The sequence below is a fragment of the Cebus imitator genome, unplaced genomic scaffold (genome assembly GCF_001604975.1).
Source record: "Cebus imitator isolate Cc_AM_T3 unplaced genomic scaffold, Cebus_imitator-1.0 Scaffold51, whole genome shotgun sequence".
Taxonomy (NCBI): Eukaryota; Metazoa; Chordata; class Mammalia; order Primates; family Cebidae; genus Cebus; species Cebus imitator.
Window position 1 is genome coordinate 11,411,670 of NW_016107366.1, and position 26,457 is coordinate 11,438,126.

General features: G+C 45.0%; 1 protein-coding gene across 2 annotated transcripts in view; it reads right to left on the minus strand.

The window, feature by feature from the left end:
- The window catches only part of CSMD2 (CUB and Sushi multiple domains 2), a 616,956-nt gene that overhangs the window by 284,593 nt on the left and 305,906 nt on the right, over nt 1-26,457 (minus strand). The window contains exons 7-10 of one of the 2 annotated variants that reach the window (XM_017527996.2): nt 17,130-17,207; nt 11,914-12,001; nt 11,162-11,286; nt 2,213-2,334 (exon numbers count right to left, since the gene is read on the minus strand). In XM_017527996.2, the coding sequence (XP_017383485.1) occupies nt 2,213-2,334; nt 11,162-11,286; nt 11,914-12,001; nt 17,130-17,207 (413 nt within the window). Of the gene's footprint in view, nt 1-2,212; nt 2,335-11,161; nt 11,430-11,913; nt 12,002-17,129; nt 17,208-26,457 lie in introns of those variants that run through there. The other variant, XM_017527992.2, reaches the window with a different exon arrangement.

Below are 26,457 nucleotides of genomic sequence, written 5' to 3' on the forward strand. Positions count from 1 at the left end.
AAAGTTATGCCAATCTTCCACTAATAACCACAAAGGACAGAAAAAGAGGAAATACTCTTCAAAACATTTTCTGAGGCTAGCAATATATTGACACAAAAATTGGCAAAGGCAATATGAAGAAAAGAAAACAACAGGCTAAGCTCACTAACAAAATGGAAACAAATTACTAAACCAAATCAAATATAGGCATGTATAAAAATTACGATACTAAATGACCATGTTATGTTAATCTTAAGAATGCAAGGTTGGTTTAACATGAGAAAAGGCAATATTTGTTATCCTAAGAGAATAAAGGAGAAAAATTTTATGATTGTATGAATAGGTATAGGAAGATGCTTCATAAAATTCAATATCCATGCTTGATAAAAGCTCTTAACAAACTAGGATTAGAAAGTAAATTACCCAATTCTATTATAAAGGAGTATCTACAAATGAAAAATAAATGTCAGCAAACATCATACTTGATGGTGAAGTGTGGGAATTCACTCAGGGTGGTGGCAAAAATATTAAGGGAAAAATAGTAGAGAAAGTTATAAAATATAGTCTCAAACCCTTTTGGAGGGCCTAAGGGATTTTTCATAGTTTCAATAGAAGTTTTGGCTGAAGGCATCCTAAATCCCCCTTATATTTAGTTAATACATAAAGCAAATAGCTAGGGTCTGTGGGGGAGTTTACTTTACCTTACTAACTTGTTTAGTCATGTGGTCTTAAAACTAACCTTTGAGCTGGATGGCTGTCTTGGGAGGAGTTTGACCAGGGATATTACCCACTAATGGTGTTTGCTTTGAGCATCAGAACCTGGCCTTTAATCTTTCTCTACAAGTGTGTTGACTTAAAGCCTCTGTTATTAAATCTATATTGAATAAATGGGGAGACAGTGAACTAGTGAGTATCATGTAGCTGTCATCTCTCTCTGTAAGTGGCTCATGATCCCTTGGCCCACTTGTTCACTGTATTCTGTGTGTGAGTGCACTTATCCATCTGTCACACAACTGGGGTCTATGGGATGGACCCTGGCAGTGAAGAAATAAAAACATTCTATTAAATATCAAACAATGACCACAGGGGTCACTATTATAGTAATGATTTGATGTTATACTGGGAGGTTCCAGCCAGACCACTGAGGCAAGAAAATAAAAAAATTATGCCAATCTTCCACTAATAAAGAAAAGGTATAAGGATTGGAAAGTAAGAAACAAAACCATCATTTTTTGCAGATGATGACTATCCATGTAGAAAACTCCAAAGAATTGAGAGACACTTTTATAAAATGGTTGCTAATATAAAAATCAAAGTACAAAATCAATTGCATTTCTAAACACCAGCAAGAAACAGGTAGAAAGTGCAATTTTAAAAGATTTGATTTATAATAGCAACAATAAATATAAGATATTTAGGAGTAATTATATTAAGACATGCATAAGATCTGTAATGGAAAAAATTATACAAGTTTATTGAAAGCCATTAAAGAAACCCTAAGCAAATAGAGAGATATACCATACTCATGGACTGGCAGACTCAGTATCAAAAAGATATCAGTTCTTCTCCAATTAATCTGTACTTTTGATAAAATTAAACACTCCAATAGGTTATTTTGTGGATCTTGGCAACATACTTGTAAAATTTATAAGAGAGAGAACAAAGGGCACAGAAAAAAAAAAACTAAACAGGAAACAAAGATGAAAAAAGGTATGTAGGAGTGCAAAATTACACACAATAACTCAGATAAATCTTAGGAATATAATTTCGAGTGAGGTTGATCAAGAATACACACATAATTACATTTATATGAAGTTCAAATGTTAGCATACTAGGCAATATATTTTTAGGGATGCACACTTAAGTGCTAGGTATAAAGTAAAGCAAATGAATAATAAACACACAATTTAGGTAATGTTTACCTCTGAGGGTGTCGGGAAGGAAATGGGATTGGCGAGGAACCTGCATCACTAAGGTAACTGATTTTCTTTTCCCCTTAAGCTGGACAATGGTTGCACAGGTGTTTGTTGTATTGGTGTTCTTTATATTTTGCTTATATTTTATAATCTGCTTTTTATACATTCGATATTAATAATAATAAAAAAAAAACCTTAAAAGAAATGTCTGCAGAGACTCTACCCCAGTAAATTCTGGGTTTGAAAAATCTTGTAGGCCAACTGGCCCCAACCTGGCCCTGCCCACAGAACACCACCGTGCTCCCCAAGAGCCTTACCTTGGCGGGGTTGAGTGCTGTGATGATCCACACACAGTGTGCATTGTTGTCATACTGAATGGGGAAATTGGGGGAGGTGATGATGCCTGAGGGGCCTCGAAGGTGGGCATCACACATGCGGGCTGCAGAGGAGATGAAAGACAAGACTTTGGGTTAAGACTAGGTCCAGTTCCCCTTCTTGCCTCCCTCTCCCAACCCAGAAGAGCCTGCATCTGCAAAGTTTCTACCCTGGACATAACCTTCTGCTTCCTGTGTCCTTCCCCTACAGTTCTTGGGAGGCTTGAAGGGAAGTCACAGTGCCTGGAGCACTCTGACTGCTGTTCTGTAGGCAATGATGAACTTCCAAGGCAGGCTAAGCGACCCCTCTGCATGCCCCACCTACCTCCACATCCTGACTCCACTATGATCATGCAATTTCTCTTTCCCAAGAGGGTGGGGGCTAAAACCTATCAGGATGACCTAAAGCTAGGTGGATCCCCGGCACCTATGGACACCTAAGCAGCCCACGCCTTACTCTGCTAACCTGTCTGTTTCCCAATTTGTACTCCAATTATCCAAACCAGCTGAGTGTTGCTGTGGGCCTAATGCTGCTTAACTAGGGATCTGAACCTCATTCCTTCCTCTGTGACCCCTCAGTCCTCCTGAAGAGGAATTTCAGGATATCTTTGTCAAGGCTACTCCATTAGGTCTCAGAATGTCTGTGCCCGAGAGCTCCGCCAAGGCCCCTGACTCAGCTCAGTGCCAAGCACCCAGAGTGATTTCAGTGCTTCCCAAATCCATCTCCACACTCAGCTTATCCCTGAAACCGGCTTCTGACTGGAAACATAAAGATTCAAGGTGAATTAAAAGTGCTCTACTCAAGTAGATATAAAGTGTTATCAATCACAGCTTAATCTAATTAAGCTCTTTAAAATAGCTTCTAAACTAATTAGATTAAGTAGTGATTGATAACAGTTAAGGTATTACATTGTACCTAGGTATTTGCTTTCTTTAAAAACGTGTGTTTAGTTCTAGCCACTTCATTCTTTAACGTTAGTGTTCAGCTATTTTAATAAAAGGTTCTAAGAGCCTGTTCTCATGCTGCCCACATGGCAATTTATCCTAATTGCAGGCAAAGTGCCTAACAGTAAAGAAATAGTGAGCAAACTGAACGAGCTTAACTATATAAAATGAAAGTGGTGTCAAACCTGGTTTCCTCTGATGGGGCCAAATATGCTAGGACTCCTTGCCATGTGCGGAAAGGGCCATGATAAACCCTTCCCAGGATGCCCTTCCTAGGAGGGTCTGGGAAGCAGGTTCTGCAGCTCCCAGACAAAATAAATCTCATGTCATGCACTCATTTCTACCCTCATTCATTCCAACATTTATTGAGTGCCTACTATGGGCCAGGAAAAGTGTGGGGAGAAAAAAGTATCTGACACAGCCCCTCCTCTCTGAAGGACCACAGCAAGTGAAGGGAGCAGGTGGAAAAACATTCACCATCAAGCAGAGCAGGTGCTGTCAGAGAGTTGTTTGCAAGGGGCTTTTGGGTCAGGTCTGTTCCTTCCTCTTTGCTAGCTCATCACCTCCTGGGAAGAGGTTTCTTCTCACCCTAGTTCTGCACCAGAAGGATCTGCTCCTCCCTCATCCTGAGCTCAAGAATCTGTTGAATCAAGTTTCAACAAGTCCTGGGGGACCCTCCCCACTTCCATTCCCCCATGTGTATTTGACTGCTCCTTTTTTATTCTGTGCTGAGAAACACGTAGATTCCTAGATTGTGCTTGATATAACGGGGCCCTATGGCAGTGTGGCATGGTTAAGGCGAGGTCAGGTTTTAGAATTTACCAACTTGGCCTTCCGGATCTAGATCCATTTGCTGTTCGTTTAAGCCTGGATGAGTTAAAAAATCTGATTCTGTTCCTTCATCTGTAAAATGGGACAAATTGATACCACCTCATTGAGATACGGTGAGGAGGAAATTGTATGAGATGATGGATGTGAAGGTTCAGCCCAGGGCTTGGGATGCTGTCAGTAGTCAACCTTTGGGACCAGAGCTAATCAGACTCCCAATGCCATGTCTATTCTGTTTCTCTATGCCTGGGATTTCTCTCAAAGCTAAGGATCCTTTTTCTACCTTTCCTGAAGTTTCTTGATGGTTTTTTCCTCCCCCACAACTACACCTGAGGCTGACAACATTACTAACCAAATTAGGAGAAGATAATCAAAGCCCTGATTCCATCCCACTTTGCAAAGAGGACCTGTGGACTCAGAACTCTAGCCCTGCAGAGAATCCTTAGAAAGCTCCACCAGCACCATCTTACACCTATTCCGGAAAGTCAGACTTTCCTACCGAAAGCCCTCAGCTTCAGACTCAATTTATCTTGAACTTGTTTCCAAGAATTAGATGGTATTTGCAGTCTGTTGAAACATGCTGAAGGTAATGAGAGAGAACAGGCCAAAAAGGCATTTACCACTTTAAGGGCTTAAAGGAGTTTAATTAAAATATTACAGTCTGCAGATAGCATAGAGTACCTTAAATTAGGTTCAAAATGAAGCATTAGCTACTTTTTTTCCTCTGTTGTCTGGGCAAAAGTCAGGGGTTCTGTGGACAGACAGACACCCCCGAGTAGCCAGCTCCATGGGATGCCACCAACAGATAGAAAGCTCATCGCAGTGACCCAGATGGGCTGGCAAAATGGTAGGTGCTCAGACAATGTCTCACTAAATGAATGAATATATCACTTTGTTTCTCTATTTGGCTTTTTCCTTCAAATGCTCTTCCGGATTGCTTTCAGGAGAGACTGCTCTGAGATCTTCCATGCCTGAGCTCTGCAGCCACTCCCACTTTTCCTCTGGATATTACTATACCATATAATGGGGAACAGTATTCCAGGGGACCACAGGGAGATACCGTCTGGGCCCACAGCCAGTTCTGACACTGAACTAACTTGGTGCCAAAGAAGAGAACTGCTCCAGGTGCAAGTGCCTCTGTCTCATATCTTCTCTCCAAATCTGACTCCCATCCTGCTGCATGCTGCCTTCCCTTGCTTCTCCTCCTATTAACCTATTCCCAACCCTTTCCACAGTACTCTGGAACCACCTCCTATTACCAATTCTAAGGAAAAACAAATCCGACTTGTAACTGCAACATATCTGGGAACCTTTGCTTCCACCACTGCCTTGACTGAAGCCCATCTTCCGCTCCTACGCCACCACCTCCTCTGCAGCCCTCTGTAGTCAAGATCTTGCTCCCACTCTCAAGTATTTCTTTCCACTGTTGTTTTCTGAACCTCCAGTAGAATTCATCTTTCCCTACTGAAACCTCCACTCTGTTGACAGCAATATCACCTCTCTACCCATCTGCTCCTTCTGTCTTTTCTTCTCTCCTTACACAACTTTGATCTCATGGGCCACCATTAGGCTCATTTTCTTGCTTGTCGCAAGTCCCTCGCTTCTTTTTCCTTTAATCAGTTGCCTAGAAGACATCGGTTTGGAATGAATCCCTCTACCTGCCTTCTCCATTCCTGTCACCATACAGTTGAGCTTTGCTGTGAAAAAAATCACGAGTAGGAAGATGGGTGTCTATTATAAACTCCTGATTACTCATCTCAAAAAAGTCCTAGCTATTGCCCAGTGGCGCTACCATTTAGCTCTATGAGCTCACTCTCTCATTCTGCTCAAAGACTTTTTCATGTGTTTTAGATGTCCCTTAAACATCTTTCTCTTACCTCCCCTTACTCTTAGCAGATGACTCTGGCTCTCTCTTTGGAGGGAACAGAAGCCACCTGTAGGCAGGGCCTTTGTCCTACTCTCTAAAAATGCAATCCTGTCTGCATATATACTCAATTCCTTTTTTCCCTCCTGTTTCAATGGAGAGATGCCCCTTCTTTTGGAGGCCAGCACCTTCTCATGAGCTTTAACACCCTGTTCTTCCTCCATCCCATGATCAACCATGTTTATGGCCACATCCAGGGCCCTAATATCCGGGGAGCCAGGAAAGTCCAACTCACAGATTTTAAACCCAGTCATTCCATTCCTTCCCCTATTGCTCCCAGTAAAATGACTTTGGTCTCAATGCACCATTGCTCTACATCACAGGGCCCTCTAGCCTTTTGGTTCCCACATTTTGTCTCGTCTATTGATCCTCACCTGACCCCTCTTCCCTCACTACCCAGTCTGACCTCAAGACCACTCACCAATGCTTTCATCTTCCTCAACACTCTCAAATCTGCTTGGTGAAATGCCTGCCTCCCATCAGTTCTACCATCCACCTTTTCTATCCCTAATCCTAGGGGTTGAGGGGGCTATCAGGAAAACTGTGATATCTCCACAGATTCATGGTTTGCCATCGTAATTGAAGCTTCAGCGCAAGTCAATAATCTCCCTTGTCTTCCTTCACCAATTCCTTGCAGAAACAAGTTCAAACATCCAACACTTGGTTGAGTCACTAACCCCAACGGTTACTTTTCAGTTGTGATTATACTTGACCTCTCTGGAGTATCTGACACTACTGATCTTTCTCTCTTTGTGAAACTCATATTCTTTGGCTTCAGTGATGCTTTTTGGCTTTTTTCCTATCTTTCTGACCGAATTTCTGCTTAGCTTTCTTCCTCTCCACTAACTTTTTAAAAGTAGTTGTTTAAATCTAGGAAAGGGCACATGGGAGCTTTTTGCACATTAATTGCAACTTTTCTGTAAGTTAAAAATTATGTCAAAATTAAAAGTTACCCAAAAAAGTGGGGAGTGGAGGGGGAGTTGTTCTGCATGGTTCCATCCAATATATTGACTCCGAAGGATGTCCAGGTACAATTTTCAAGTAGAAGTAGGATTCAGCCTTTGGAGTCAGGGTTTGAAATTCAGCTCAACAGATGTAGCTTTGTGCCCTTGGGCAAGTTGGCTGCCCACTCTAAGCTTCAGCTAAACATAAAATATGGTTATTGCCACTTAACTCATAAAGAAAATATGAAAAATGCCTAGTGCAATGCTATATACAAGTATAAATAAATAGGAGCTTTATCATTAGCACCTATAGGTAAGGGACTCAGGGACATTCTCAGGGCTGGAGCAATGGGGCATGTATTGTAGCACAGTCAGTATGTGCCATCCAGGGAGAATAAGTAGGGAAGTGAAGAGAGGAGAGAAGAGATTTGAAAACAGAACCCTGGATAACAATTGTGTTTAAGGGGTAAAACCAGAAAGCTGATCTAATGAAATCCACCAAGAAGACAGCCACCTGTAATTATCATGGCATTTAATTCACCTTAGTTTGTGTCATATTTCCCTAGTTTCTCTCCCCTTTTACAGATGAGGAAAAAGATTCAGAGCATCTCAGTGATTTTTCGTGTGCCATATGGTTAACAGCAAAGTTGTAACTTTAACTCTGGTCTCTGAGTCCCAAGCTTGCTATTCTAGCCACCCCAAAGGCATACATATATGGATTTAGCCACAAAGGAAAAATAATATGCAATTTTCTGTTAATTATTTACTTTGTGAATCAGTAACCGTAGTATCATCTAGGCCTGGTACTCAGTCCCTAACCTCCATCAACACTAATTTGTAATCACAAGAAATCAGAGCTGGTTGTTAATTTGGTCTTTTCACTATACAAGTGGTTTACGGTGTTCCCTGGAGCCCCAGAGGTACCAGGGCTCAGAGGCTACTGAAAATGGTGATAAAGGGGTGACTAGAAATCCCCTGACCCAACTTTAATCAGAGAAGCTCCATTGTATCTGTTTTATTTATTGGGATTCTGTAAAACTTATTTTTAGATATTGAGCTCCATATGTAAAATAAGTCTGAAAAGCCCTATATCTATGTGCTCTGACTATCTCTGGGGCTGAACGGAATTAGTTTAACAGTGTTTCACATTGCTCTCAATCTCCTTTGTATGATGAAAATTTTCTAGGAGTCAAATTAGAAGCTTATTTCTTCAGATGGGAGGGAGAGAAAAGAAAGGCCTGTGAATACCTAATTTCATATCTCAAAATGAGGGCACAGTCCCATATTGTTAATTCGTTTCAATCACTGATTCATTCAGGTGGTCCTCAAACATTAGTTGAGAACCTATTATTTGCCAGGGCCGGTGTTTTAGTAGAATTAATTGTGTGGGAAATGAGCATTTCAAATCAAATCATATTTTAACTGAATTAAATAAAAAAAAAACACCATTATTATGGTAAAATTCTTTTTAGAAGGTGATCTTTTGGTAACCTGCATGTTAGTGGAACTTCTTGGAATGGAAAGAGTTTTGTTCATTTTTATTCTTAAAGTGGGCTTCACCTAAACTCTCCTAAAAATCACAGAACAGTAATTGCAATTCATTGAAAATAAAATATTTTAAAAGAAAAACCTTAAAAATTGCCAAAATAAAGAGATCCTTAACTCTAATCTATCTCAGCCCTGGGCTGCTAGGGAAGCCCAGGACAGATCATCTAGGTTCAAACCCAGGAGATGCAGTAGTCTCTCTTTCTCTTTCACAATGGCCTATTGGAGAGGAAAAAAAAAAAAAAAAAAGAGAGAGAGAGAGAAAGCAGGAATGTTAACCCGTATTGAGACTGTCAGTGCTGGCCACTTTCTTGACAATGACTAGTTTAAATTTCATAATTGGTAGGTGGGGGAGATTTTGTTTTCCATGTTCACAAATGAGGGCCCTGTGGCTAAAAAAGATGAAGAAACTCGCCCAGGGCCAGCAAGCTAAAAGTTGTCAAAGTTGTGATCTAGATCAAAGTCCATGTGACTCCCAAACTGTATGATTGCAATAGGATTGGACAAGACAGCTTCTAAAAGAGCCTGCAGCAACTAGAGGCTGAGGTTTGCTCCAGGGCTTGAGAAAGCTTACTCGGACAGCGCCCACCTGGTTAAGCCGAACGCGTATGCACATAAGCCTCACAGACGTACTGGCATCACTTCTAAAAAAGGACTGCCTCATCTAGTCCTCAAAGCAACCTCACGAAGTAATGTTCTATTATCACCACTTTTTGACAGGAAAAAAGAGATTCAGAGAGGTGAAGAAACTGGCCCAAGGGCCCCAGCTAAAAAGTGATGATGGTTGGATTTGTACCATGATTTCCTCTTGTTTTACAGTAGCAGATGATGGAATGAGATGGCCATGTGAAAGAGCTCAGCTCAGTGCTTAGTGACAATGCAGCAGAGAATTCAGACTTCAGTGGATCCAAATCACTGGAGAAAAGGATGAACATACTTTTCAGCTACAAACTTCCTTCAGGCCAAAACACCAGCTACACACCACCCTTGGCATGTTCACATAAACAACCATCATTACTGAGAGAACAACCTTCCTCTGGTGAAAAGGTCTTGAGGAGAGACTAGATCCCACCACTGCCTGAAGGCATTGTCATCTTGGCTTCTCAAAAGGAATTCTGAAATGACAGATGGGCAAGGTTCCCTTGGTCCTCAGACTAGATAATTCTATGCCTCTCTGTACAGCTGGTGTCTGGGCTCCCTGGCATTGGAGTGGTATACGATCCAAAGAATCATTCATTCCATCATCCATTCAACACCTGTTATTGAGTACCTACTATGTACCATGCCCCATTTTAGGCAGTGAGTGAACAAAACAGAAGTCTTTGCCCCATAGAGCTCATATTCTACTGGCATGAGGATCTATCTATCTATCTATCTATCTATCTATCTATCTATCTATTTTTTTCTTCTAGCACTTTTCACTTCATAAAGTGCTTACACAGTCACAATTCCATTCAAACTCCACATTAAACATAAGAAGGGTAGGGTACGTACTATTAGCAACATTTTAGGAAAAATGGGTGATTTGCCCAGTTGCTGAGAGTTATGACGAATTTTTTGTTGTTGTTTGATTTAAAAAAAAAACAAAACAAAACATAGTAGCTATGTAGAAGCCTTGAGATAATATAGCTAAAATCAATGAAAATGCAAAGAACATTATAAACTGTGGATCATGGTCACTTCAAAGTTGAAAGAGGATGTAAGGCTTATTTGAAAGATGTTATAATGATACTCTTCTAGATTACTTATAGAATCACTTAAAAAACAGGGTGTGGGTTTCAGCTCCAACTCTCTCCCTTTCTCAGTATAATAATGAGATATTATTTTTCCTGGATTCTCTTACTCTGCCTGAATTTTATCTTGATGCATATGCCAAAGAGAGGCAGAAATCTCTTTCTTAGATCGGAAGGATCCAGAATGTAATTTTGTAACGTAACATATCTTCTCTTCCAAAGGGGCACTCAAAAGAATACCTGTTAGCTTTTAGAGACCACATAATAGCCTAGTGCACAGGGGCTCTCTCTGCTGGTTCCCTAGGGGATGATGTCAGAGGCTTCTCTACCACAGAAGCAGCTACGGTCCTGCCCCAAAGCAGGAATACACTTGCCTCTGTTATTTTAGAATTATTTGGGGGCGGGGTAGGGGCTAGGCCAGCCCAGGCTTAGCTCATGTGAACCTGAGGGTGTGGTGGCAGGGTCCTGGAGAACTAAACATCCAGGTGGGGGGTTAGAAACCCATCATTACTGCATAGGTAAAAACATCCTTGCAGAAGTGACAAGTCTGTTTGTGGCAACATGGGGAAAGAGACAAGGGCATGGGATAGAGGGTTCAAGATGTCTACGTGTTATAACAGACAGATTGAAGGTGACAGTATAAAAGGTGACTTCCTTTCCCTTCTAGGTGTGGCTCAGTATCTGTTCAATGAGATAGCAAGCTGTTTCACATGTGCCTCCCCCATTAGACTGTAAGGTGTGTGCAGGGCAAGCACCACAATGCTTATCTTCCCCACCTCTGTATCTCCTTATCCTAGAACAGGCCTTGATACTGAGAAAGGGCTAGATAAGCATACTTATTGGTAAGTAAATGCAGGGAGGGAGGGAAGCCAGTCTGCCTGAGAGTCTGAGCCTCAGGTGCTAGGAGCTGGGCTTCACCCACCAAGCTCAGCCCAACTCTCTGGCCGGCCTCCCTTCCCCAGGGCACCCTTACCTCGACAGACCGGCCTGTGGTCGCTCCAGGCCGCAAACATGTCGCTCACTTTCATACAGGTGATCCGCTTGGACCCTTGCAGGTCATAGCCCTCTTTGCAGGTGAACTGGACACTGGATCCTAACCTGGGAGACAAGGTGTGTCTGTGAGCTCAATCCCTGGGCCTGCCAAGCCCTGCCCCGAGCCCTTCCTTGTTCCACGAAGAAGCCCCACATGTTATTTTTTCCTTCTGGCCTTTAATCTCTGCTCCACTGTTTTATCACTAAAAATCTCCATTGGAAGGAACATCTGTTTTTCATCTTCTTTTTTTGGTCCTTTTAATCGTTTCAGGATTGAGTTAAAAGGTGGTTTTGTGAGCAAAACAGGGATCCTCTGAGATAAGCATCCGTTAGGGCTGCTAAGAGTGGGTAGATGATACCCATAAACTTTAAGGAAAATGGTCTCCTAGATTATCACAGGCGTGAATTGCCTGCCGGCATGTCATTACTGAGATGGCAGCCCTTTGTACCCTGGGTACACAGGTTTTCTGGATAACATTGTCAGTCTACAGTTTCCCCCACTAAAGCATGGGTACTATGCCAAGGACTGAACCAGGAGAGAATGTCAAAGCTACAGCTCTTCTCCAGAAAGTGTCCGTTCTATATCCATGCCATCCTCTCCATTTCCACCTGCAGGAAGGCCAGCCCCAGTCTCCCTCCCAGCCAGGCCACCCCACCCTTCTTACAATCAGAAAATTCCCAAATAGGTCTTACCTGAAATCCGAGCCTAGTCTTTTGCCCCTTTCAGGTATGCCAGGGTCTGGACACATATTATGTCCTTGGGACACACCAACCTGAGTTACTACAAGGCAAAAAACAAAAAACAGCACACACAGAGATGGACAGTCACAGGGAGGCACCAGCTGGGGCAATGTCTCAGGGTGGGAGGTGGAGGCAGAGACAGAATGAGGCCCTGCTTTATTGGAGCTATGTGGGTTTCCTGAATGTGCAAGATAGGAAGCTGCTTTTGACAAATTCCTTTGTGAGCAAAGCCATTACGAGTGTGTGGGCTCAGAGACAGGCCCTCCATGCCAACCACCACCTGCTTCCCTCATCCCACACCAGCAGCCAGAGGTGGACTGTCCACAGCCCCTGGTGACCTCCCCCTATGTCTGTGCTTCAGAGCTGGGGTGGAGACTCTAGATGAAATGAGCCCCCCAACTCAGCCCCAGGTGGACAAATGACTCAAAGTTAAATAAAAGGTGAGTGTATGATCAGAGACGGTAAAGAATGTAAGAGAAAGCTGCAGTCAAAGTTCAAAGCTGGGACTTTAGCTCCAACACAGACATTCTTCTGAGAAGCCTCTTCCCATCAGATACTTCTCGAGCCAGTGTAAGCAGTCACCAGAGCATCTCCAACCCAGTGCCACCCGTCAAGGGCACCAAGCAGAGATGGTACCTGTGATGGTTCTGGCAGGGGTACAACATTCTGACACTTGCCAACGCCAGAGTCTTATTTACAAAAACCATATACACAGTTGTCTTGACTGGAGGAGAAGCTTGGTCAGGGGGCAGCGGATACACACACGGTGGGGAGGGTGGGCAAACCTCTGGCCCCTGCCTGTTTCTTTCCGTCGGGATGCTGGTACTGAGGCGGCTGGATTCCTGGCTTTGAGGATGGCCAGGAGCTGGGGCCAGGCACACAGTCTGGTCAGAGGAGTTCCACTTAAAGCCTCACTAATCCCATGCTTCCAACAGCATCCCCTAGACTGGGGTTCCAGGGCATCCGGACAGCATTCAGCATTCTCTGACTTTGCAAATGACCCTCCCATCCCATTCAATGTCCCATAAGGTGAACAAAGCACTCAATTACTCACTCACCCACTCACTCACATAGGTACACAACAAGCATTCGTTGAGCACCTACTGTGTACAAGGCTTTATTTGGATACCATGAGAAATGCCAAAAGTAATCAGATAAGACCACCATCCTCAAGGAGTTTCCAGTTGAGTGAGGACATGAACCACAGAAGCAGACTGTGGGACCACAGTGGGGAGGGATGAAGGATGCACCCACGTGTGAAGCTGCCTGGAAGAGGTGGTATTGAACATGGGCCTTCTGAGCTAACAGGATTTAGACACATGGCAACAGAGACGACAAAGATAGACAGGCACGAGGAGTGAGGTCAAAACATGGAAAGAGAATGAGTGTTATGCAGTGTGACCACAATAGGAGGGAGGGGGAAGAGAGACAAGAAGAGTGGATGGTGAGATTTTAGAGATCAGACTTCTATGGGGTTTGGGTCTGATCGTGAACATGATGGGGAGCCTCTAGAGAGCTCTGGTGGGGAGAAGGCGTGGTGAGACCTGTTGGCTCAAGGGTGGACCAGTTACCTCAAGATGAGTTAGGAAGTTTGGTGATCATTCAGGCTGAGGACAACAAGAACCTGGTAGTGAGGCTAGACATGAGACAGCAGGAATGGATGTGCCAAAGAAAGAACCCCTGGGACTCATAGAGGACCTGAGGCATGAGAAGAGGGAGCAGGGCATTTCCGGGGTCTGGGTACCTGTGAGGATGCAGGGGGTCTCATAAAAGTAGGGAAGGTGGGGAGCTCGTTTTAGACTCACTGAGGGAGTCTACAGTCAGAGGCCTGGAGTAGATCATGTTTAAGCCTCCAGGTAGCCCAGGCTATGGCTGGCCACAGAACCTGAGGATTTGGACAGACTACGTGCTCAAGCCAGACATAGGTATCCTCTCGGCTGTGTGCAGTGAGCACAAGCCTTTTGTGTAGCTTCCCTTTCTGCATTCTACACTGCATGTTCAAGCCAGTTACCCCTACCCCTACTTGTCCCTTCCTTGCCAAACCTCTGCCTCCAACACTTTTACATCCTGAGCCATTCCCACCAGTCCAGACACCTCAGCCTGGGAAAGTAAGATGGAAGTGCCATTCCCAAAAAGGAGCAAGCTCCTGGTTCCTGGAAGCCTCAGTATTTTGCAAGTAATGGAAGGAAGACAACTATGGCATCCTCTAAGGCACCCAGAGGGTGGAAAGGAGGAGGAAGCCTGAGCTGTACTCCTGTAAGCTGCCTTATCTGCTGGTAAGCCAGGTCCCCCTACAGTCTTACAGTGATCCGTCCCTACTGCAGACTTCCCAGCTAAGCACCCACCTTCTTTAGATCCTGTCTAGTCAGCCCTGAGGCCCACGAGTCACACCCATCTCAAAGTCTCTGCTGACCACTGCATGGGAACCACACAGCCCCCTTGCAGCATGTGAAGGACATATAGTGGGTCTCTGCCCCTTTTTCTTGCCCTCTCATTCAATATTGACATAACCCAGGAAGCAGAAAGAACAGGAGGTTGTCCCATTATGACGGGGCTGGACGCAAGAGAGAGACCATGGCAAAGCCCACCCACCAAGTCACAAGCCCCTGACAGAGCAGACCCTATCACCTCCCTTTTCCTCAGCCAGCCCCAAATGAAACCCAGGCACCAACCAGAAAGTCACAAACCCAACAGTGATGCAGCTCACACCCAGCCAGTGACCCCTTCCAGGGCAGACTGAGGAGGGGACGGCGGTCTCACGAGGATCTTTCCCCAGGAAACAAGGAAACTTAAATCTCAGCGATCAATTTACTGTCTGAATTATGCAGGCAAGAGGTTTTCCTCCCCCTCCTTTTTTTTTTTAATTCCAGCCTTCTCTGCCCACTCAAAACCAGCTGCTTGTATTTATAGCATTGATGTCCTGTTGGCTACTGAGGGGCAGGAATGGACAGTAACCCTTACTCTGCCTCGGGACGGCCACTATGGTGAGGGAGAAGCAGCAACATGTGCTCAGGAAGGCAGTGCCTTCTACCCAATGCAGGGAGTCATGGGGGGATGGATGGTCAGAACCGATGGCAAGGGTAAAGGCAGAGAGCCGGGTCCACTCTCCCTGTGAACTTTAGGACAGCTGTCCACAGGGAATTTGGGAAGAACACAGAGGGCCAGCCACCTGAAGACTTGTAGCTACCTGGGTCTGAGGCAGCTGGAGTCACACACCCATTCTTTCTGAGGAACTCTTAGAATGGAGGCGAATATCTTCTTGATAGAGATATGTATATTTATTTTTCAGAGTGTTTGCACTCTTTCATTAGAACAGGGTTTGTCTTTATCTTCCCGAGGGAGTTTTTGGCATCTTCATTAGTTTGCTTAATGAAAACCCTGAACCCTGTCTCCAGAAAAATGCATCCCCAGCATCACATGCACTTTTTGGGTTAGTCTGTGCGTCCCCTGAAGTCATAGGTCAAGGAGACCCATCTTAGATCTGGCAGCACTCTTGGGAGGAAGGCAGGGTAGGGTTTTGCATCCCCATCCTACAGATGTGAAAACTGAGACATTGGTGTCTGGGCTAACACATTACCGGAGGACACAATTGGGATAAACATTGGATCTCCCAAGTCAGGGCCATTTCTTTAAGTTTGCCTGTGGCTCCAGGGCAAACTCTGAAATTAAACTGTGCCTGCTTCAGTTCATTGGGTCTCCTGTGGCTACAGAAAGAAAAAGCCTGTGGGGATCAGGGCCGGGGCTTGAGCCCTCTGCAGATTCCTGGCCTGACCCTGGGCTTGCCTAGCACCCTGTCCTTTTCCCTAAACCCCTAGTCAAGCATAGAATAAGCGTCTTCTGGTGACCTCTACCATCCAGTCCCTCAGGGTGGGTGACTGGAATGCCGGTTCCTAGCTGCACCCAACAGCCCATGGCAACTGTCTCCACTCAGATGACTTGAAAGACCACAGACAATCCCCAACCCAGGCTCAATTCAGTCGGAGCCTGAGACCAAAGCGCCTCTTCCCCTGATGTTCTCCCAGCCACACACACTGGCACAGAGCTCAGAAACCACCGGCGCCACTCAGTGTCCCTCCCTTCTAAGTAAGTACTTGTAGCATCTCCAGGAAAGTGAGCACATGGAGGTGAGATGGAAGGAGAGGAACGGGGAGGGTGGGAGGAGGAAGTCAGGCACAGGAAGAGAAGAGGGGGAGCAGAAGGATGAGAAGAAGGATGGTGCAGAAAGTGGCAAGAGGAGAAAGAGTGGAGGGAGAGAGGGCCAGAGATGCAGGAGAAGGGCAAAGGGAGGGAAGGAGCAGGGAAACCAGAAGGTCAATCATTTGGAGGACCAAGGAAGGCTCCCTACTACTTAGCCCAGAAGGAAAGTGGAAGGTTTCTGGAAAAACCTCCCCTGCTGTCAAGCTTAGTTTTGTGGGGGTGCCCAGAACCTTCCCCAGCCCTTCCTGGGCTTTAGCTCAAAAGTCTCTTAGCACAGGCCCTGATCGGATGTTTCTGGGACCCACATTGCAGACCATTCCCCAGCACTGGACCCCTATTAACCTTCCAAACACTGGTAGCAGGAACGTGTTCTCAAAGATGTCATTCTCCCCATGCCCAAGAAGCCAAGAAGAGAGCCCCCAGTGCTTTCCCATTGGCCAGAGGCAGGACTGTCCCCTTCCCTACCGCGACTTCCCCAGTCCTCTCTTTGCCCAGCCAGGTCCAGGGGTTCTTTTAGGAGGCTGCTAGGCATTATCCTGCCTCCCCTTCTCAATCCACCCTTGGGAGCTGGAACTGGGGCCCTGCAGCTCCCAAGATCCCAGCCAAAGGTTATTGACTCCTAAAAGAGGAGCCAGAAGGAGGACTGTCTTAGCAGGTGGAAGTGATTCAAAAGGAAAAATAAAGAGAGAAATGTAGCAGTAATGACTCCCTGGACTGCAGTTCAAATGGGAAGTGAGGGAGAAAGAGGAAAAAGGAGGAAAACAGGAAGAGGAGGAGGAGAAAGCAAAGGACAGGCCCCAGAGCTGCTCTCTGGCCACTGGGTCAGTGTGTCCAAGTGCAGAGCCCAGGATGGAGGAAGCAGGGTTGAAGGGAAGTCATTCTAGCATCATCTGGCTTCCCCACGGTTTAGTGCCTGCGCATCTGACCTCGAGCAAAAGGCCCGGCAGGCGGGCTGGCGGGCGGACACTTACACACAGACGTCTTCTGGCTGTTATCTTTGCTGGGCATCAGCTTCACGCCACGAGACTTCAACTCAATTTGCTTCTTGACTAGAGAGGGAGGTAAGAGAAAAAACAATTTGAGTTGTTGCCTATGACCAGGGATAAGGGTCCCTCTAGAAGGATCCCTCTTTTGGAACATTGCATGGTGGGTCAAAGCCAGGAACTTCTCTGGGCTGGGACATTCCAAGGGTAGTGGTCAAGTGCAACAGGACCTCAGACATGTAGGAAAAGTTACTATCAAGGCTGGTGGAGGCAAAAAATGTGGTCTCCCACTGGGTGGGCTTTGAGTTACTCTGGGACTCCCCCAGTGGCCTCTCACAGATGACTGAGATTTCACTAGAGCTACTGAATTCAACCTGCTCCTCGACAAACTTTTCATGAGCATTGACGTGTGCAGTCTTGCAGCCCACCTCTGCTCCTCCACAGCTTCTTCTCTACCTCAGTTCTGAGTCAGCTCTGACAGGGTACGGTAGATCAGATTATAGGCCCAAATTGTCGCTGCTCCTTGTATGCTCACCCTTTGCAATGTGATTTGTATCCTCCCCCATTATGGAGGTGGCATACATTCCCCAGATCCTTGACTTTAGGTTTGGCCTTGTGACTTGCTTTGGCCATGGGAAATTTGGAGGCCTTGATGTGTTCAAAGGCTTAAGAGCACCTGCCAGATTAGGCTTGGCCTCTTGCATCTCTGCCATCATTGTGAGACAACATAGCTGCTCCCAGGAGGATAAGAGACACAGGGGGGTAGAGTGAATCATCTGAGCCAAGTCCAGCCTACATCAGCCAGGCTCTTATGGTTTGGGGAAGCTGAGGCCTAGAGGTCACTGGGAGATGGTGCCTGACTCAGGTGGGTGCCTGATGGATCAAATTTGGCTTTGACCCTGTCACTAAGACCAGCCTTGTCCTCAGTTCATCAGAACTTTACCAAATAGCATACAAAAGGTGACAGAGCCAGAACTTCATAATTCCAATGGCCATTCCTCTGTACCCAACAGCCTCTTTCGGTCTGACCACCCCTGGTTACCCAAGGCATTCTCTTGGCCTCCAAGGATTTCACCCTGTCTCTGGTTATGTGCCTTGGAGCAGGTGTCCAATCCCAGATCCCCTCTGTGCCATCTTCCAGCTGACCCAGCCTGTTGACTTAGCCCTGCTCAGATTGACACCCAGCAGTGGTGACAACAACTGTAACCAGGCACTTCCTTTGTGCCAGGTCCAGGGTGCTTTACAAGTTCTTTACTTAAATCAACATCCTTGACTCCTCTTTCTCAAGCCCACACACAATCCATCAGCAAATCCTTCCAAATATATCTTAAAGGCCACCACTTCTCACAACTCCCACTGTCTATCATGCTGATCCAAGTCTGCAATACCTTTTCCCTCATGACTATGTCCTCCCATTTCCCACCCTTTTCCCTGTATAGTCTGTTCTTAGCACAAAAAACAGAGGGAATCTATTAAAATGCAAGCCAACCCATATTATATCTCTGCTCAAAACTCATCAATGGCAACCCATCTCTTCTAGAGTAGAAGTCCTTAAGATGGCCTGCAAGACCAATCTGTTCTCCCCATGACCTCTCTGACCCTGTATTTGGCTTCGATCACTCTTCTCCAGCCTCATGGGCCTCCCTGATGTGCCTCCAATATGCCAGGCATGCTTCTGCCTCAGCCTGCCAACTCCCCAGAAGGCTTTCCCCCAGGTATCTCTACAACTCGCGACCTTATCCTCTTAAGTGTTTGTGCAAACGCCACCTCTTCACTGAGGCCTTCCTGGACCACTCCATTAGAATGACACCTGCAACCCCAGCTCTCCCTGCCTCCTTCCCTACTTTATCTTCCCAACTTTCTAACATACTATACCATTTATGCAGTTATTTTTGTCACCCTGCATTAAAATGTAAGCTCTACGAAGGCAAGGATTTTTATTCATGGGTGTATCCTCAATGCCTAGAAGCATTTCATTTGGTCCTTATACTTTCAATAATCTTGACCAGTAGTTATTATACCTACTCATTAGATAATCAAATCAGGGTTCTAAGTGGTTTAGGTGACTTGCTGTAAGTCAAACATCCAGGAAGCAGCTGTTTTCCACTCAGCCTCAGCCTCTTTTCTTGTGACCTGCACCCACAGTAATCCCAGGGAAACTGTCAACCTTCTCCAGAATCTGCTCCCAAGCTCAGGCTCTGAAGACTCAGGTATTTGCTCTGGACTTGAGATAACATGCCAATCCCCAAATCAAAGTTTACAGTAATCAGATTTGCAAGGAATGCTGTCTCCCAGTCCTCCGACTCTGGCTATATGAAAAAGTTCCCTGAGGGTTTGTTCCCTGGCAGGCAAGTGACTGCCTAATCTGAATGCCTGATGAAATTCAGTTATTACTATGGAGTCAAAGCCTCCCAACATGTATTCAAACCCTTTTTATAAATGTACATTACTCTCCATGTGTATCCAGCAGGAAAATTTCCAATGAACACTAACATGGACACATGATCAAACAGAGGACATTAGTAGGGAAACATACATAATTCAATTCTAGCTAATACAGTGCGGCAGGGTAATAGACAGCCTCTGATTCACCATCCCTGGGAAAACAGGAGTGGTCCTAGCACCGTGACAACAATTTGAGCGTGATACCATGGTGCCCCAGCATCAGGGCAGCAGTGGGTGAGGCGTCTCTATGAGCTGGCACAGCCCATTCGTGGTCAGATCTGTGGAGATGGCTTAGGGCACATGGCCAAGTGGGAGGTGGTGAAAGAGTCTTCACAGTCTCCTTGTCTCTGGCTCTAGTGTTGCTAGAGGAAGGGGAATGAAGAAGGGGACCAGAATACCACAGATGCCATTCTGAGGGGCAAAGCTGTTTGGGTTTTCCTTGCAGGTGCTGATGGGAGACTGTGAGACATGCATGGCCCTTAGCGGAGGTGATGCTAAGAGGGAGCCTCCCCTTCCTCTCTTCTCACGGTTACATTGAGGAAAAGTCTCCTGCTCCTTGCCTCTTTCAAGAGCCCAGAAGGAATTCTTCTGATTTCTCTGTCCACCCTCTCCACTCATTCCTCCCCAAGGAAAGACTGCCTAACCTAGTGGATCTGTGCTTAATATTCACTGGGCTGCTTCTAGTAGCAGATGATGTCATCATGTATCCCAAGCTGGGACTAACTTTTGTTCTTCCTCTTTTACTTCCTGCTACTTAGCATAGGATGGAGTCTGTCAAGGTGATGAGAATCAAGTGAGAAGGGACCTGAAAAGCTGCAGGGAGCTCCATAATGTACATATGAACTTGGTGACTGTTTACTGCTTTGAGCTGGGTCTCAGTGGTTGCATCACCAGTGTTGCCTGTGGTCACTGCATGGTCACTGGATGCACGTTAGAATCCACAGATAGAGTCTTTGTCTTCACCACATTAGCCCAGGAAAATACAAAGGTCGCAGCTCTTTGAGCAAGGGTTCCACATACCAACAACATAAACTTACAAGATGTATATTCAGATCCAGCTGGTCGGGGCCCAGACTCTGGGGTGGTGGAACCTACAATTAGCACACGCCATATGGGAGCTGATTGACAGGTCACGTCAGTTCCTTCACTGAGGGGTAAGCTTTAGGCAAGGCCTGCATCACCAGGAATATTAGCATTAAGACACCACCTCCAGTTGCTGAGGTCTCAGTTTTTGAGCAACCCCAGGGAAACAGTCACACCTTGAATTATATGTTGTTTTTTTTAACAGTCTGCCCAGGTGAGTGGGGTGATGAGTGATCGTGGAATGTGGAGCACCATGGAGAATCAGCCATGAAATAAGCTCACTGAAGAGCTAACTCAACAGACTGGGACAGGCCAGGTTGCGAAGGGCCAGAGAGCAAGGGCAGGCCTCCAGAACTCCAGAGTGTACTACTGGCAGACCCAGTCAGAAAAAAAGGTCAAAACAAGAAAATGGACAAAATGGAACCTAGAGAGTTTCTGGGATGTACTCGTTCATGTTGCTTGGACATGGATTTTTTTCATGGATCACCCACCAGCCTTGTCTCAATATTACCCTGAACCACTTGTCTGTAAAAAGAAGATTCTGTAACTATCAATGCAGTAGAGGTAAAACAGAGCCTGGGGCTGACTCCATGGTCTGGTTACGATTGAGTGCACACTCCCTGATGGTATGCTTAATATTCACTGGGCTGCTTCTCGTACTGTGTACTTACCCATGCATACATGCACATTTCTGCCTATAACAAGCACACTCACAAGTACATATTCATGTACATGTAAACACATGGATCCAAATATTACATACAAAAGACAAGTCCTACACCTCATACACATATGCTCTACACGTTTTTCACTGTATGTGAACAAAGTCAGGACCCCCAAGGGAAGAGTGCTGGCTGTAACTGGTTGATGGAAATCTTACTAGGTACATTCATCTCCTCCGAATGATAATGACTACAGGAGACTGCCAGGCTGCTCCATTCATCCTTTATATTCTGGTTAATTACAAGACATTTCCCTGCTGTTGTAAAGGTTAGCGGGACACATGGTACACATTTAGCTAGAAGAATCTGGCAATACAAATGCCTCTCTAAGTCTGCAGCATGAGTTATTGGACTGAGCTAGCAGGAGACAAGGACCTGTTAGGGGAGGAGAGAGCAAAGGGAGGCCTAACCTGTCTCCAAGGCGCTGGGAGTCAAGAAGTGGAGGGAATCTGCATCTTCTTTTCTTCTCAATGGATTCAGACCTCATTCAACAAGGGTGAGACTCTCCACTAACCTTGATCATTACCCTTGCCCTGCCATTTGGCAGTCTTGATAGTTGAACGATCTTTTTTCTTTCCCTCCACTACTCCTTCACCAAATCCAATTTGCTCAGTCTTATATTTCTCCAACGTATATCCTTCTTTCAATGTTCTAAGACGCGCCTAACTGTACTCATCCTCTTTTGCTAGAATTTTCTTTGCAGATTCATCCCCTCTAGCCCAGCATTTAAAAAGTTGCAGAGAGTGATCTTTCAAAAACTGAAATCTGACCTTGCCTTTTTCCTACTAGGAAAACTATTGGGTGTACATCCTGCATTCTCCTCCCTTGTCGCTGAGGGCTGCCTCATTGTCTAGACACCTACCCTGCAGAAATGCTTTCATTACCCACAGTCCTTTGCCAGATGGAGCCAGGGTTTGGCACACTGGTTCCTTACCTCACCCAGAATTATCCCAAAGATGGAAAATTCAGTGCACATGCTTGAGGCCTAATGCTTCAAGTTATAGACCTTCTAGCAGGTGCTATAGCCATTACTATGAAGCCAAAGGGAAGAACAGTGATTCCCGAACAGAGATAGGGAAGCCTCAAAGTAACAAAAGATGATGTGTCTGTTGCAGGTCAATTGACTTACAAGATAAATATTGGCACCAGATTTGATCAGGATATTGCCAACACACAAATGAAGACGCCTGGGTGGCACCACCACTGCTACTGTACTGGCATGCTCCATCACCATGGAAGGCTTAGTGGAGATTAGCAAAGGTGTTAATCCAGTGGAAACCAGGAAAGGTGTGATGTTGTGTATCAATACTGTAATTACCAAACTTAAGAAGCAGCCTAAACCTGTAACAACTCCTGAAGAGATTTCTCAATTTACACAATGTCTTCAAATGGAGACAAAAAAAGCAGCAACATCTTTTCTGATGTAATCACAAAGGTTGGAAGGGTGTCATCACAGTAAAGGACAGAAAAACACTGATATGAACGGCACAGAGATTGACCAAGATTACATCTCCCCCTACTTGAATAACATATCACAAGTCCAGAAAGGAGAATTCTAGGATACTGCAGATTTCCAGTGAGCAGTCAATTGTACTCACCCTTAAAATCGTCAAGGTCCACTGTAAGTCTTTGGTCATAATTGCTGAAGGTGCTCTCAGTACGATCATCTAAAATAGGATAAAAGTTGACATTTGGGCTACAATAGTCAAAGCTCCAGGCTTTGGTGACAGAAAGATCAAACAGAGCTATTGCTATGATGCGATGGTGTTTGGAAAACAGAGCTTGACCCTAAAGCTTGAAGATGATCAGTTTCATGACTTAGAAAAAGTTGAAGCAGTTGTTGTGACCAAAGATGATCCCATGTTCTTGAAAGGAAGAGGTGATAAGACTCAAACTGAGAAAAATATGCAAGAAATAATTGAGCAGTTAGATATTACTATTAGTATCTATAAAAAAGGAAAACCAGAAGAACATCTGGCAAAACTTTGGATGCAGTAGCTGTGCTGAAGATTGATGGGGAAAATTATGTGGAAGAGAATGAAAAAAACAGAGTCAGATACACTGAATGCTACAGGAGTTACTGTTGAAAAAGATATCATTTGGGTACTTTGTACATTTCATCCTTAGATTCACTGCTCCAGCTAATGAAGAGTAAAAATTTAGTACAGAAATAATTAAAAGAACACTCAAAATTCTGGCAATGGCTACTGCTAAGAATTCAGGTGTTGGAGGGTCACTCACTGGCAGTTGAGAAAATTATGCAAAGCTCCCCAGAAGCTGATTATCCTCAGACAGTTTTTGAATATGGTAGAAAAATAGCCACCAACTCAACTAAGGTTGTAAAAAGTGCTTTGTTGGATGCTGCTTCTGTGGCTTCTCAGTTAACCACAGCAAAACTGGGACCACTGGAATTCCTAAAGAAGAGAAGGATCTGGCATGACAGATAGAAAGCAGTGATGGGAGTAGCATGTTCTAGTTCCCAGAATTAGTGCTTTGCCATTATTAATAGGCCAGGTGGGGTTATTCACTAACTTTGGTGAATTCGGCTGGAGACGATGACTAGAGGAAAGAGAGATGTGTAAGGAGTCATATAGACTGGTTATTGATTTTGGTAGCCTATGCGGCCTAAGTGATGCTGTTGTCTCTATCTGCAGCATTCTTTCTTCCCCTTCTCTGCCTGGTTACTTCTTATTCATAGGTAGCCAGGGCCTCACTCAAATGCTATTGCCTCCCTATGGCTGTCTATATACCTCTCAGGTAGAGGTCAATGCCCTCCTCAAGACGTCCTTCAGACCTCTGTTGAAACTTCATTGCACTGCAAAGTCAGGTACTGGTCTTCTAGCTGTTGTCCTGTGCGCTTGTGCGTCTACGTTCTGTGATGACACTGAGCCAGGCACACAGAAGTTTCCCAATAAAAGTTTGATGACTGACTGACTGAATGAATGACTAACCGTTATAAGAATATGTGCTTTAAATTCATTTACTGGCAAAAGAAGTGGGTTACACTTGACACCTGGTGAGGTCACGGGTGCCATATTTTGTGTTCATGCATCAATAACAGGCTCGCTCTGGACTGAACTTGCAAGCTCAGCTTTGTGGACCCTAGGCTCCTAAGCCAAGTAGCAACAAGCCTGCAATTTTTGCAGAGACCATTGGAGGTGCAGAACCTGGAAATGAGGCTGAAAAGTCTCGCAGATCAGCAGGCTAAGAAGAATAAGACAAAAGAGTCAGAGCATGGACCACAGGATGCCTGAAGCCCTTTCATTCTGGGCTGAGACTGAAGATAAGTCACCAGCAAGAACCCAACATGTTCAATGGAAAACAGAAGCTTTAGCTTGTTACTATAAAAAGCCTTAACCATCTCAGTAAGCGTAAATGTTTTCAAATGAATACGTTTATTCTGTATACAATTGAAACTCAGTGCAGGACTTCTAGAAGGTGGAGGAGCCAATGGTTTTCACTGTGGAATATCTTCCATCTCTTAGTCAGCAGGGTTGACTTGGCGAGAGAGGCAGCGACAGGTATAGGAGAGACAGGCTGGGATTTGACTCAAGGGAGGGGTGAGATGATCATTAGGTCAGAGTGCTAGGCAAAGAGCAGGTATCTAAGGAAGAGCCAGAGGCACCAGCTCTTTCTCACTGTGCAAGGGTTTCACCAATTAACTAGCAAGTCAAAGTGACTGATGAGTATGAGGACTGAGGGTTCCATTTCCTCAGAACCTACCAAGTGCCAGGTATTTCATACCAGGATCTTCTTTCATTTCCAATAGCCCTGTGAGGTTAATAAGAGCCCCTCTCTACAGATGAAGAGGGAAATAATGAGGGTGCTGCCCCCTTCCAGGGAAGCCCCTCACCAGTTGTGATTAGCAGCCATTGCGTGCATTAGGGAAGGCTCTTCCCACCATCGTTTCCATAGACTTGACATATTCCTGGCCTGGAGGCAGACGGATTGATTACACAACCTCAATAGGTCTACCAGAACTGAAAAAAACCTTAAATAACTTTTAAAGTCCTGTGGTTGCCAAACACTTTAGCTACGGGAACTTATCATTTTATCATACTCTTAGGTAAATACCCATTACAAACAATACTTCTAAGAGAAACTGCTCAGGTTGAGTAGGGGTGGAAACCTGAAGTCTGACCCACTCAGCCCCTATCAAACCACGCTGGAGGAACTGTTAGTCTCCAAGGAACCCACTTTGAAAACCACTTTTTTTGGCCCCATCCTCTCATGTTATACATGGGGAGGGGAATGGTGGCCTCAGCCTCTACTTTGGCTTGAACTTTTCACATCATTATCTCTAGCCTAGACCCTTCTTCAATGAGCTACCCAGACCCACAGAATAGTCAACTGCCCACTAGATAGTCTCCCAATCCCTGACATCCCAACATTACCCAGAATCAACGTGTCCCAAGCAAAATTCATCCCCCATCTGTCTCTGCCCCAGATCAACTTTGTTAATACCATTTTTTAAACCCACTTAAGCTAGATTCATCCCTGACTCCATCATCTCCTTCACCCCCGTCTCCTCCCACTCCTACCAAATCTAACTAGTCATAAGTCCAGAGTGGCGTTTACCAGAAATATCTGTTTGGTCTGTCTCTTCCTTTTCATCTTCACTCCTGTTTCAACTCTGGTCCTTGTTACCAGTTCCCCAAGACTCTTAACCATTTTCTCAATTTGGATTCTAGGGCAAAGATCTTCCTAAAATGAAAACGTGATGATGTCTCCCTTTTTATGAACAACTTCTGATCATTTCTCGTCTATGACTCACGGGATCAAGCCCAACTCTACTGAGGCTTTCAAAACTTGACCACTACCATACTTTCCAGCCTCAGCACTCACTGCCTCTCCTGCTTGCTTTTCTCTAGGTGGCAGACTTGCCTCCAGGTTGACAAAGATTTTCTGTAAAGGGCCTGGTAGTAAATATATTAGGCCTGTGGGCCACTTGTCTCAGTCATAAACTGCTGAGCTCTGCCCTGTTAACGCTAAAGCAGCCATAGACCAGGTGTAAATGAATGAGCATAGCTGTGTTTCAATAAACCTTTATGGACACTGAAATGTGA